Raw genomic sequence first — 14,826 nt, forward strand, 5'->3', positions numbered from 1 at the left:
CTATATATGAAATATATGGGTTGGTACTAATTTAAGCATCGGAGGCTCCCCCACCGGGTACAACCCGGTGGTCTTTTCGATCTATCTCTCTTTTATCTTGCAGGTTCTATAAGTTCGTCTAATGCTTCAGATTGAACGAGGGACCCAACTGACGATTTTGGCATCATCAGTTTGGCATCATCTGTGGGAAAAGACAAGTCATTGTTCTCTTCCCATGACAAAGGGTCACTTAGTTCATTCGAAAGATATGAACACCATGATATCGTAGTCAGTCTCGGTCAACTAGATGGAATGTGGTGTAAAGATCCTTTGATAGAAGCATATCTACCCACGACAAAGCAGTCTTGCAGTCTTCCAACCCAAAGGGACGAGCACACGAAATTTGGAGGCCAAATTAAATCACCTTGATGTGATTTCGCAAAAAATGTCATTGTGTTACTGTGGGTTGATGATCCTGGGCACAAACGAGATGGTTTGCGTCAAGAACCCAAGGTAACTCTTATACCTTTATTCAAAATAAATAAATAAGAAGCAAGAGTAAAGATAAAATTGCCCCAAAGATATATAGCCTACCCCACTGAGCCATTCTATGAGTATCATTGCTCAGGTATGTCTATGAGTTTATTCTCCCAAAAGTTTTTTTTCTACCTGATACTATTACGTTTTGCATAAGATTTTAAATTCCTAGATTACTCCAAATAAGTCAACCATAATAATGGTAGTCCCAAATCACAGCTTTGTCTTTCTATATTTGTTTTAGATCTCAATTTAATCATACCGAAGTTGCTATATATGGTGATATATAAATGGAAGGAATGGGAATCATAGCTTCGGCTAAAGGCTTTATAAAATAACAATAAAAAAAAAAGATGGTATATAATTTAACATCTACGTGAGATTTGGAAATACAATGAATATGCATTTGTGAAATTCCTAATCTGGTGTTAAAGAAATATGGGAAGTAATGGAAAATTTTAAACATTTTGTAAAGTCCGAATTTCCCATTAAAACTTTTGTTCTAATGTCAATAGTTTCTTACCAATTTCAGTTTGGAGTGTTAGCTAAATTTGGAATTTTCTTTAATGCCTAGTATTTGGTTGAATATAAACATAAGATTAATGGAATCTTAAAAACTATTGCTGTAAAAAAACGTTTTCCTTATTGACTCTTATTGACAAATGTGTCGATATACATGCATAAATAGCTATACGTTTCTAGTTTCTACAGCTATGTCTTGAATTCCATGTGAAATTTGGAATAATTGAAAATGCTCATGTTTTATACAAGAAAAAAATTTGATGGGATTTATGAGTATTTAAAAAAAAAAATATCATGAATTTTTATGAACCCCATAAATTATGGTGTTTCTATTTTGAAGAACCTTATATTGAGAAGAGTTCATGTGCCTTTAAATAATCGAGAATTTTATATACCACGTTTTTCATTTGAATTTTGTCAAATAGTGGGGGTATTGAAATTGAGGAACAAGAGAAAAAAAAATTAAGCTACAATTGAGGAGACTTATTGTGCATATATATATATATATATATATATGAATATATACATCAATACATGCTTTTTAAGATAAATACAGTCAACTCAATGTGGAGCAAATCCCATTTGGATCATTCACAATTTCACATGTACTATTCAGTTGCATGTTTGATGTTAGACATACTTGTTTGGCACATAATTCACCAATGTTGGTATTGACACGTATGGTGCCACTTACCAGTTTATCACCCATTTTCTTTCCTAAACGTATCTAGCTTAAATAAGAAAGATGGAGTAAATATGTTATTGCCTTGCAATAGGTAATAAAACTCAATGCTTGAATATTAGAAAATATTTATTATCTTACCAAAATTATAATTTTGGACATTAAATGGCAAGGTCAAATTTTATTGTTGTTTCAAGTTATAAAAATAAAAACCCATTTCAAGTATTAAAACCAGAATTCATTCTATTGTCTTTTTAGAATTTAGAATTATTTTTAAGGACTTCAAAGATGTTTTAAAAAAAATAAAAGACAATAAGTATGTACATCTTTTTACACCTCTAGTTTCTCAAAGGGAAATTAATAATGGACCATGTTTAAAGCAGTCAGTACTCAAACGTATGACCTGAAGGGTATACACTTATTAAACTTATTTGAGAGAAATCAAGATTATTAATTTGTTAATATTTTTTGGAGCAAAATGAAGCTAGTAAAGCTTGAGGAAAAAAAGAAAAAAGAAAAAAGCTTGACATGAAATAAATCATCTAGCAAAAAATGGTCATGGACATGGACCTGCAATAATTGTTGAGAATATTGCAAATGTTTTCCTAGCAAATAATTTCTATGTTAAGGGTCAAATACAAGAGGAGGCAAAAGAGATCAACTTTCGTGGTTATATGTGTTTAAGTTGGAGAGCCCTTATTTCAGGGAAGGTAACTAAGAAGCAATTTGTTTTCTATGAAAGATGGGAATTTTCTCTTCAAAGATCAAACCAACATGATGCCAGGTATGTTATCTGATAATTTCCACTTAATATATTGTTTATGATTAACAAGTCTAAGTCGTCCATCTGCTAGAAGATGGGGAACCCTACAGCCTATGTGTCATGATTCATGACTCATAAGTTATAGGTCATGAGGCTAGATGGGTAATAAGATGGGATAGGTGTAAACCACCTTTTATTCAGCTTAACTGTCTACCCACGAGGCCAAGCCTTTTGTTATCCACTAGCAGCATGTGTCGTCATGCGCCTTTCATGTTTATCATATTCACCAATTTCATGTTATTGTTTCTTATGTCATTTGAAATGAATCATTAAACAAGCCTTTGAATAACTAATTATAGGTTGAAACCAAACAAAGAAATAATTAGGGGATATTATTTCGGTTATGAATTAAAACCCCTGGATTGTCTTCCTTACACGATGAATAAGTTTATGGTGCTTAAGTTTTGCAATTAAGGACCACTTAAGGTAAATGCTCTACCAAATTTAAAGAAACTAATTTTGAATATTAAAGAAAAATGAAGCCAAAAATATACCATCTTACCAAAATTATATATCGTAATTTTAGACATTAAATATGTGAAGTCAAACCTTAATGTCTTTCAAGATTTAGAAAGCATTAAACCCAGAAGTTATTGGGCTACCATTTTAGAATTTTGAAATTAAGTTTAAGAATTTTAAAGAATTTTTGGATAAAGAAAGTTAGTAAATATATGTTTCTACTTTCTACAATTACTTTCTTAATGAAAGTTAATTCCATAAATGTTCCTTAGAGCAATCAGTCAATTATGTTAGTTATTCTCAAGAGTACTGCAGTAGATATCAGACAAAGTCAAAACCTTCATATTGGGTAGTAAAGAAAAATACAGAGATGCTCTATCACCGCTCTTCTTTCCTAATATGTCATGCTAAAATAGGACAAGTGAAACCTAGTATTATTGCCTTGCCAAAGTGTTTTTGTCTTTCCAAAATTATATCATGATTTTTCATTTTAGAGTTTAGACACTGAAGAGGCTAATGTTAGATTTTACTATCTTATCAAATTTAAAAAGACTATTTTTGGACATAAAAGAAAGTCCAATGAGCCTGGCCAAACCTAATCAATATTAGGTAGGTGGAAGCCAATGACAATGAATATTCTAGTTTTCTGCTACAACTGCACCTTGTGAAAACTTTCATGATTTATGTATGATTTACGTAGGTTTAAATAGATTGATTATACATAAAATACAAGTTTGGCAAGAGCATTATATATGCATGTCCAAAAAAGCTAATATAGCAACAACCACCATAACAATTATAAAATAATAATGTTGACTGCAACACCATGGATTTTCTATGTTGATGATATACGGTCTAAGAAAATGACCAACCGATAAAGAGATCAGTAGAATTATACATTTATGTAAAAAAGCAAAATTTACATCACGATGTATTAGAAAAAAAAATTGTGATATTTGGGCAATATCAAATCTGAATCTTAATAGGAAATTGCGATTTCTCTTTTTCTAAGAGATATTTTTATTGCTTAGATGACTCCATTTGAAAAGTCATAAGGCTCAAGCCACAACAAATTTTATGCCTTTGTCTTAATGTTATTTATGATTTCTTGCTTGGCAATGTTGCTCCAAGCCTAATGTTTTACGCAACAAGAATATAGATAGTACAACCACCAAGCTAGTTTAACTAAACTATCTCAACTGTACATATACTCTCAAATCCACTGGATCAAGAATGAGAATCTATCAAGAAGAGCCTGCTAAGAAGGAGATCAAAGGTATGTGACATGATAGCATCATATCACCCCATAATCTCTATCTATATATAATTGATTGACACTGCTATAAGGTAATTTTGTACCAAGCCCAAAAATCATGGAAAAACCTAGAGTCTTTCCATAGCATCATGAATATTTCTTTCTTAAAAAAAAAAAAAAAAAAATGCTATATCAGTACGCTATATGTCTAATACATAATGGCTCACACAATGATATGTAAGCGACATGGTGTCAAAACCTTAGCTTGAATATATATTAAATGTGAAAGTATGATGATAGATCTTGTATCAAGTGTAAGTACTCTTTTTAAATTGTATTATATGCGTAACCAATTAGGCATGCGTTCGGAAGAATCTTATCCTATGCACATGTCAATCTTGACCTTAATGGGATCACCCCTTAAAACAAACTGGAACAAAGGCTAAATGCCCTATAAAATCTTACCAGGGGTCTCTTTATTCATATAACATGTGTTTAATGAAACACTTTGCAAGTACATGTATAAATTGCAGAATAACAGGACTTTAGACAATCGATCATAATAGTCAAGTGAATAGCCCAAGAAGAATTTGGCCAACTAGGCCACTGTCTCAACAAAGAGACAAAAAGCGAAGGGTCATTTCATTAGTCGTGATCAAACGACAAAGGACGTAATAATAGAAGCCCGTGGGATTGTTTTCGTCCCTAAAGGAAGGAAATATAACCTTGAATGGTCAACATGCCCTAGTCCTTGCACCTTCAAAAGAATGAAGCAAAAGAGATCTAAGCCTTAAACATGGAATATCATGTTAAGCTTTACAAAAGAGATCTTAAAGGCAGGGGAACTTGTCAAGAAAAATACAACAGTGAGAAGATCGAAGTACATACAAAATAGTATCGTGATTTGGGGTCTCTTGTTAAGCTAGCACTATTGAGGTGACTTAAGCATACAACTAAAGAAGAAGGAAGAGGGAATTGCTATTACAAGCAGCAATGACCATAGTCGTCAAAAAAAAAAAAAAAAAAAAAAAATCTAATCACATACCACTACAAAGAAAATCTCTGTGTAGCTTCTCCATACGATTAGCAACCTTCCCAGGTACAGGAAGAATGGAAAGGAAATAAGTAGGTAAGGAGAATAAGGTACTTTTAATAAGAGTGACCCTACCTCCCTTAGATAAATAAAGCCTCTTCCAGCCTACTAGTCTTCGTTCCATCTTCTCCAAAATAGGATTACATATTGACACCTCCTTGAATTTGGCACCCAAAGGAAGTCCCAAATATTTCAAAGGAAGGGAAGAATGCCTACAACCCAACAACCCCACCAGCACATCTAGGTTATCCTTAACTCCTACACTCACATTCATGAAATTATATGGCAAGCTAAGAGTAAAGTCATTGTTCATATCCTGAATTAATTGAAGCCAAATAACTCAAATTCTATAAAATAGGTCCATTGATAGGGAAGGAATAACATGCAATTAATAAGAACAAGGAGGGGTTGGGAAGAATTGGTGTATAGGGTGTCTTGGGTAGTCAAGAAAAAAAGAGCTGCTCAAATGGTAGTTTGCTCTTATCTCATTTTGAGACCTGAATTTTCCTTTGCTACATGACTTGAGTCTGAAAAAAATCCAGATTCGGAGACATTTTCTCACAGACAATAAGCAAAGAAGCATACTACCCCTTTTGCAAACTATTCCGCTTAATACCTCAATGTTTGAACCCCAAACCCAAGCTCAAGCTTAAAATTGCATCAAGCCTCAACGAAAATTTTAGTTTGCAGAAAGCAAGCTTAAGCAACCCTAAAGCTTGAAGATAAGTACTTTGTAGCGACAATTAAGAGATACGTTAAGAACATTAGGGAAAACAATAATCCCATATTCCTTGTAGTCAAGGGATAAGCCTGCATCTTTTTTAACACAAGGCATTCTGATGCAGGGCATTTCAAGTAGCTATATCCTAATCCACTTGTAACTAATTAGTTAGTTAGTTAGTTAGTTAAGACGATTTTTTTAAACATAGGCCAATAGGATTTGGACACTTGTCAAACATCTAGAGGCTGCCAATGCCAAACAATTAGTATGAATAATTAGGCTATCAATTTGTTCTAAGCAACTCTCATTCCATCTAGTTCTAATACACCATTAGCCCAGTGCATATCAGGCCATACAGAATAAACATTCTTCCACAATAAAACCGAACATTACCCAAAATCAATACAACAAACATGAAAAAGCAAGGCCTCAGTTTGTTCTTAGGATCAAATCCCTAAAACATAAAACCAAAAGCCCCAAATCCATTAGCTATTTTTGTCATCCGCACACATCACAGAATCAATAAAGAATCCAAACAAAAATTAGAAACATAATCTGAACACTAAAAAGACTAACACAAGTTTAACCATTTCCATTTTCCATAATAAAACCCAACACTACCCAAACTCAATGCAACAAACAGTAGAAGCAAACCCAGAATTTGTTCTTAGAATCAAAATCCCTAAAAACTAATTTTTTTTTTTTGATAGGTAATAACAAACTTTATTGATAATAAAAGCACGATGAAACAACACATTACACAACAGCGGTTAACTTATCTGACACGGCGAAATCGGGAATCAGTCGCGATTCTTGAGGCGTTCGACGCGTTGGTTGAGCTGTTCGATGCGAGTAACGAGATGGGTGACCGAGTAGAGGAGCCAGTAGAAGACGATAGCGACGGCGATGAGGAGAGCGTTGCGCTGGCTCTTCATGATGGACTTCTGGTGGCGGAGGTGCTCGGTGGGAGTGCAAGAGTCGGGGGTCTCGCAACTGGGGCGGGTCTCGTATTTCCAGTATATGTCCATCAACAGGAAGAGGCAGAATGGGACGATGGAGAGGAACGGTTTCAGGAGGTTGCGGGTCACCGCGATCAGGCCTTTACGGATGCCTTCCAAGCCTGGGACCGTTAGGAGTAGGACCATTATGGCCTCTGCCGCCGCCGCGTAGCCTAGAACAACCCATTCTAGTGCCATTTTTTTGGGGGTTGGATACTTTGGATCTGGGGTGGTTTTGGGAATTTGGGGGTATTTTAAGTTTTCTTTCAGAGGAAGGAAGACCTATTCTATGACACGTGGCGGCTTTTCTACATTCGGTGTGTTTTCCTTGCTACAGATGGCAATGAATGAAACCTTCTAAATAAAGTTATTTTTGTGGTTCCAGTTAGTTTAAATGGTAAAATTTCTGATAGTTGTATAAGAGATTTAGGGTTCAATTCCCACCTACACCAAAAACTGATTAGTATCTTGGTTTGAGGGGAATCTAGGTAACTAATTTCGTTTTCTCAACTATCTAGTTAGTAGTTAAGGTTTCAAAACTATATTTTTTACTAGTATCTCGAGTTTAAAAGACTCGATTTAGGGCTTATAAATCGAGTTTTTGGGACTCAATTTTCATGGATTGATCACGTCTGATGTAGTATTTTTTCCACGTGGCGTCTAACCCTAACAAATTTTAAGTCTCATGTACAAACCGAAATACTCAAAAACAAATTTAAGAAATCCCAAACACATCAATCCCAATCCTAAAGACTCAGATCAGAGGGAGAGAAAGACTTAGATCATAGGGAGAGAAAGAGCTCACCTCACGCGCGCGGCCTGGGTCTACCTGGGTCCCACACGGTGGTCTGAAGCCGATCTGGAGCCACCCACTTCGATCTCGATCTTCTCTCTCTCTCCCCCTTTTTTTTTTCTCTCTCTGGGTTCTTCTCTGATGTTCTAGTGGTTCCTTTCTGATTTGTTCTTATATAAAGGTTATAAATCGAGTCTTAGAGACTCGATTTCCATGTAGTCGCCACGTGGAAAAATATGCCACATCGGATGTAATTAGAACATAGAAATCGAGTTTTTGATGCTTGATTTATAGGCCAAAATCGAGTCTTATAGACTCAAGATGCTAGTAAATAATATAGTTTGGGAACCGGAACTACTAACTAAATGGTTGGAAAATTATGGTTAATTACCCATTTCGTCCTTGGTTTGATGATAAATAGCTATCATCAGGAGCGGGCGCCATAGGTTGAAACTCTCTCAAAAAAAGAAGAAGTTATTTTTAAGATTAAATCTTAAAGTTTGAGGTGTTTCTATTTTACAGCTTAAAATTTCATAATTTAGATTTTACTTTATAAAATTCTATTTTGTTTATATCAACAGTTTTCCATCTATATTTTTGTCTAGTGTTACATAAATTTGTTACTCGTGTTTAGTTAATCCAATAAAATAATGTCATATCATTTTTGTAGCCTAAAAATTTTTAAAAATATAGTAATTAAAAATGACATGGCATAATAAAAATGAAGTGACATCGTTTTATTGGATTAACTAAACATGAATAACAAGTTTATGTAGCACTTAAACGAAAAATATGGATGAAGGAGATGATGCAAATGGAATAGAACTTCAGTGGGTAAAATTTAAATTCTGTAATTTTAAGTTTTTTTTTGAGGGAATAAAATGGGAGGATTTATGATTATATTACACCCCCGGACCATAGCACGATGGTAAGAAGCGTGATAACCCACCAACGGACTCTTGTGGGCAGCGGGACTCGAACCTAGGTGTGTTTTACGAAGCGTCTGAACCTTACCCACTCAGCCAAGCCCCCATTGGCATTCTGTAATTTCAAGTTATAAAATTCAAACACACACAAATTTTAAATGTATAGTTTACAATTTAGCCTATTTTTTATTTATTTATGAAACAATACATAGCTAAACACATTTTTGTGCCACAACTCTTATACGCATAATGTCAATGGTAGAGAAAAATGATAGGTTTATGGGCAAATGACATATAACCGATTATATTCTTCCATATAAGATAATTATGAAAAATAGGAGCGGTAAAAGGTGTAATCCTAAAATAATAATACTAGTGTCATATACTTTTTTTTTTTTTTTTTGCAATAACTATTATATATGATAGACTGTGACTAACATTTTATCATTATCACATAAATCAATTAATTTTTCTGGGCCACTTAATCTGTTGCTTATGGTTTGCAGCAAAGTGTGTGTGAAATTACGGGAGTGTTTGGTTAGTTAGTTCTAACTTTCTTTTTCACATTTTAAACAACATTACATACAGTTTCACACATTTTTTCACCCATACATACATAAAAAATATCCAAACAACATTATTCAAACTACTCTACTAAACAGCCCTAATCCTAACATTATTGGTCCTAGAATAACTTTTTTTCTACAGATGGCAATGAATGCAACAACTCCAACAAAGTTACTTTTATGGCGAAGGATGCGTTATTTTGACCTAAAAGGGTATTAGGAACTCATTCTACACCCCTCTCAGTTTGGTAAACACAGAAAATTTGGTCAAACGAAAATCAATTTACTTGTTGACCGTAAAATAACTCTCTTGGCCTGTAAAACCAATTCAGGTTTTATTTTACCTTTAAAGGATTTCCACCCCAGGAAAATAGAAGAGGGAGAGAAACAACAAGCTACCCATCGCACTAGAAGCACCAGCTTTGTTGCACCCTAGCGCCGTCGAGATCGCGCCATCGAGATCACACCCCAGCACCAGCTTGTCGCACCCCAGCATCGGCTCATTCGCACCGAGATCGCACCCACTCAACCTCAACACCATGCTCCACCGCTGCATGTCTCCGATCCACCATCGCCATCATCGCCCCCGCCATCATCCAAGCTACCCTCCTCCATGAGCTCCGATCCACATCCAAGCTACCCATCAACCCATATTACCCAATCCCCATTTCGGCAAACCCACACCCACCTTGCCCGATCCACACCCACCCGATCTAGCTGCTGTCGTCCACCATTGGTACCGATCTCTCTCTTTCTTGATCTGGCCGCCGCCGTCCTCCGTTGATACCGATTTCTCTCTTTCTCGATCTATCTCTTACTCTTTCTTCCTCCTCTCACCGAGTATATTATGTATATATTGTGAATAAATGATTTTATTTTGATTTTTGGTTGTGTTAAGTGTATATTTTGAAATTTTCTGTTATAAAATTTGTTTGGAAGCTTAGAAAATGTGAAGCATTTGTAAGAAAATAGCATTTTCAGAATGTTACCAAACACCGAAAATCGTTTTCCGGACTATTTTTCATTGCAAAACCAAACAATTGGATTTCATTTTCCTTATGCGAATTCATTTTCATCATGCATTCATTTTACATTCGGAATTCGATTTACATCAAACCAAATGCAACTTAAATTGTAAATTATGCTCCTAAAGTTTGAGGCGTTTGTATTTTACAGTTTAAAATTTTATAATTTAGATTTTACTTTTTAAAATTCTATTTTGTTTGCGACAGCAGTTTTCCACCTATATTTTTGTTAAATGTTACATAAATTTGCTACTCATGTTTAGTTAATCCAATAAAATAATGTCACATCACTTTTATAGCCTAAAAAAAATTTAAAAGTATAATAATTAAAAATGACATGGCATAATAAAAATGAAGTGGCACCATTTTTTTGTTTTAACTAAACACAAATAACAAGTTTATGTAGCACTTAAACGGAAAATATGGATGGAGGAGATGATGCAAATGGAATAAAACTTCAATGGGTATGGTTTAAATTCTGTAATTTTATGATGTAAAATCCAAATATTCACAAATTTTAAATGTATAGTTTGCAATTTAGCTTATTTTTTATTTATTTATGAAACAATACATTGCTACACACATTTTTGTACCACAACTCTTATACACATGATGTCTGTGGTAGAGAAAAATGATGGCTTTATGGGTAAATGACATATAACCAATTACATTCTTCTATATAGGATAATTATGAAAAATATGAGCGGTAAAAGATGTAATCCTAAAATAATAATACTAGTGTCATACACTTTTTTTTTATATATTTTTGGCAATAATAGCTATTATATATGACAAACTGTGACTAACATTTTATCACTATAATATAAATCAATTAATTTTTCTCCACCACTTAATCTGTTGCTTGCTTATAACTTGCCCCACTCTTCCTTAAAAGTTACCATGGTTTTTGTGTGCCTTTGTATTAGAATTCATTTCTCTCTCCCTTGTGTGTGTTTGTTTCTCAAAAAATAAAAAAAAATAAGATGTTGCTTGCTTATCGCTTACAGCAAAGTATGTGTGAAATTACACAATCCTAACATTATTGGTCCTAGAATAACTTTTTTTTTTTTTTCATTTTTCTTCTTCTTCTTTCCTGTTTTGGTATCAGATTCCTTAATAAATTATCCAAGCGAAGTTCGGCCTAGCGTAGGTACTCTCAAAAAATAGAATTTGGCCAGTGGGGTTTTTTGCTTTTTGCTTTCGGCGCTTTGCTTTTTACCTGTTTAGGCTTTAAATTTGAATGTGGCGGGCTTGTGATTTCGATCCAATATAAGCCCAATCGAACATGTGCTTCTGACATCCTATACAGCTGTAGGCTATTCTTTAAAAAAAAAAAAAAAAATCCTTTGGGTCAGTCTGAGTGGGATTTAGTTGGACCAAAGTGTTTAGGTCCATTCAATTTGATTTTGGGCTCATGTTAGTTGCTGGAAATACTCATAAAATAGAAACTCCTGGTTTCCATCAGAGATAGGCCTTGCTAATTAACAGTACACAATATTTAAAAGAAAGGAGAGCTTTGTTTCCCTTTGGAAGATAAAATCAAGGCACTGAATTTCATCCCCTAGATTCAAAAAATATCAGCTTCTCCTCATTGATCTACAGAAAATAACCAATATCACTACTAAAACTATACTGTTCTTAAACTCATTTACTAGTTGATTTGTAAATCACACTTTTAGGAAGTTAATTTTGTGGCCCATCATATAACTAAATGTATCATTTTGTGTTTGCAACTTAGCATCCCCATCACCTCTATCTTAGATGGTCTTATTTACCCACAAGCTTGGAGTTTCTTTTTTGTTCTCTTTTTCTCCTTCATGATCATTTTTATTCATTATAAAAATGGCTCATTGACTTCTTTCTTTATTACAAAATTACAAACAATAAGATCTGACTATAGTATTCAATATTCACTCCTTGACAATAAATGCATTATAAAATTACCACCAGTCTGCTATTTTTTAGTTAGTTGATTTATTAAAATGTGACTAGTTCCAATGAAGTGCTAGTAGGATTGTTCCAATTAGGACTTTGACTATCACTCGAATAGTTTGAACTAATGAACCCTTTGTTATTTCACCTCCTTCAAAATCTTAGAATACTAAGATGAACAAATATAATAGCATAAGCAACCTACTCTCTGCCAAACTTCCATTTTGCCTTAATTGTTACTGTCACATACTTTACATATTCTTACTTGGCCCTTCACGAGGTAGAAATGCTAGAGACGTAACTTTTTTCTAATTTTATCACAAGTTGTTAAGTTAGCAAATTGCAATCAAGTGAGGTTCATATGATAACTTTATGTTTTATTTGTTTTGTATGAGCTGGATTTCAGATTTAAAAAATGGGCCATATTTACGGGCTATTAGAAAACATAACATTTTTGAAAAGAAAAAATTTTGGAGTGGCAAGGTGGGGCCCATAGGGTCAGGTTTGGGGCAATAAAAAAACCTGTTTAGTTAACAGGTTGGGTTTAGATTATAGGGGCAGGATTTGGGCTGGGTTCCGGTATAAAGAAACCCGCCCCAAACTCGACCCATTGTTATTTCTAATGATAACCTAATGGTAATAATATCATATCTGTGTTTCAGCAATTCAACCTACCCCTCCTTTCTTGCAATTTACCTATCAAAAGAAGAAAAAAAAAGTTTTGACCAAGTTGTGCTTGGTGCAATTAAGGTTGTTAAAATTGGTATTTTAACTCCAATCGAAAAGAGGGCCTACAAGATTGAATGAGAAGATTGGATTAAGATTGTAAGAATTTATGGAATTTAAAAATTAAGTATGATATATAAAGAATTGAAGGATCATTTGACATGGTCAAACTTGACAACAAGTCATAAAGATACTCAAACACAGATAATGCGAAAAAAAAGGAGATAATTACGGTAAACCCATCTGAGGTTTGGCTCGTTTGTGCATTGCCTATCCGTGGTTCAAAACTTATCACTTTACCCACCTGTACTTCAATCTGTTACCACCCCCCTCCCCTGGTTACCCACCTCACCCTCAGACATTAGAAAAACACCCTTTTATTCCAAATTAGAACATAATACGGATCAAACAACACGAACTCACTCTCTTTTCCTCACGAGCCTTAGAAACGCGAAAATCTATTCTGCATCTGATATTGACATAGTGTTGCAAGTGTAAACCTAGACGAGCAACGGGTTGTTCAAGGGACTAAAATCCTGATAAGAAATCAGTCACTGTTTGGGTTTTTACTTTGGGCTTGTGGTTGTTTTATTGTTTTTTGAGTAATCAATCAATGGTCAATGTTACATGTAATGATTTGTTGATGTTTATGAAAAATGTGACCACCTGTTCTTTGGATTTGTGTTTGTTTATGGACATTTTGTCTGTTGTGGTCATTGTATCTCACAATGGACCCAAGTTTCTATTGGGTTTAAATTTTAGTGTTTGCATGTGCTATTTAGTAAAACAGAATCAAAAGCAAAGCAAAAAATGTGGTCCCTCTGTGTGTGTTGCATTCCAAAAGCAAAACAGAAACATGCAACTGTTTACTCTTTTGTTGTTTACAATTCTTTAATTGTTAATTGTATACGTGTCAAATGTAATTTATTATTGTAGACGGATGATGAGGAAGTGAAATTGGAGGTACATTATAGGGTTGTTCTTTTGTGGAACCCTAGTTTAGAATACTTTGGTGGGAAAGTTGAAATAGTGTATAGGGATCCTGATTTACTTAGTTATTTTGAAATAAAAAGTATATGTAAGGAATTGGGATTGATGAACCGTGTAGGATTCATTATTTAGGTCTTGGGGGCAACTTGGAGCAAGACTTGAGACTCATACAAGATGATCAAGATGTGGTGCCCATGTGCAAGCCTAATGAGGGAGGACCAAGAGACACCATCATATTGTATGTGGAGAGTGGTAATACTCCACTTGCAGTTGAAGTTCCTGATGGAGGAGGGGTTGGTGTAGGAGTTGGTGCAGGGGGTGGTGCAAGAGCTGCTACAGGAGGTGATGGTCTGGAGGAGGATTTTGATTGATTGAATGAAGGTCTAGAAGGAGAAGACTTTGCTGATGACATTTTTGGTGAGTCTTCTCGATGAGTCTTCTCCACCTCACATAGTGCCATATGAGCCTAACACTGTTCCAACCACTGATACACCTCATCCAAACACTAATACACCTCAGCCAAACACAGATGCACCTAGCCCAAGCAATGTTCCTCCTCCAAACATAGATTTAGATGAAGAGTGGGCTGAACCAACTTTAGAGGATGATATTGCAATTGCGGATAGTTCTGATGATGAGCAGGGACCTGGCAATTTGGAGTTCAATGAGAGGACTAATATGGAAAATGTTAGGTTGGCAAAATGGATGAAGTTCCCAAACTCCCAGGTGTTTAGGAAGGCTTTGAGGGAGTATGTGATTCAGCATCACATTGATGTCAAGTGGAAGTTGAATGAGAAGA

General features: G+C 34.7%; 1 protein-coding gene across 1 annotated transcript; it reads right to left on the reverse strand.

Moving 5' to 3' along the window:
• Positions 1–6,609: 6,609 nt before the first annotated feature.
• LOC115979335 lies at positions 6,610–7,320 on the reverse strand. The gene has a single exon (XM_031101358.1). The coding sequence runs from the start codon at positions 7,265–7,267 to the stop codon at positions 6,872–6,874; it is 396 nt and encodes a 131-aa protein (XP_030957218.1). The 5' UTR covers positions 7,268–7,320; the 3' UTR covers positions 6,610–6,871.
• Between the last annotated feature and the right edge of the window lie 7,506 nt (positions 7,321–14,826).

Source organism: Quercus lobata, chromosome 3 (assembly GCF_001633185.2).
Source record: "Quercus lobata isolate SW786 chromosome 3, ValleyOak3.0 Primary Assembly, whole genome shotgun sequence".
NCBI lineage: Eukaryota > Viridiplantae > Streptophyta > Magnoliopsida > Fagales > Fagaceae > Quercus > Quercus lobata.

Coding starts and splice junctions, on each gene's coding strand:
- LOC115979335 (XM_031101358.1), bottom strand. CDS start 7,267: ATGGCACTAGAATGGGTTGTTCTAGGCTACGCGGCGGCGGCAGAGGCC.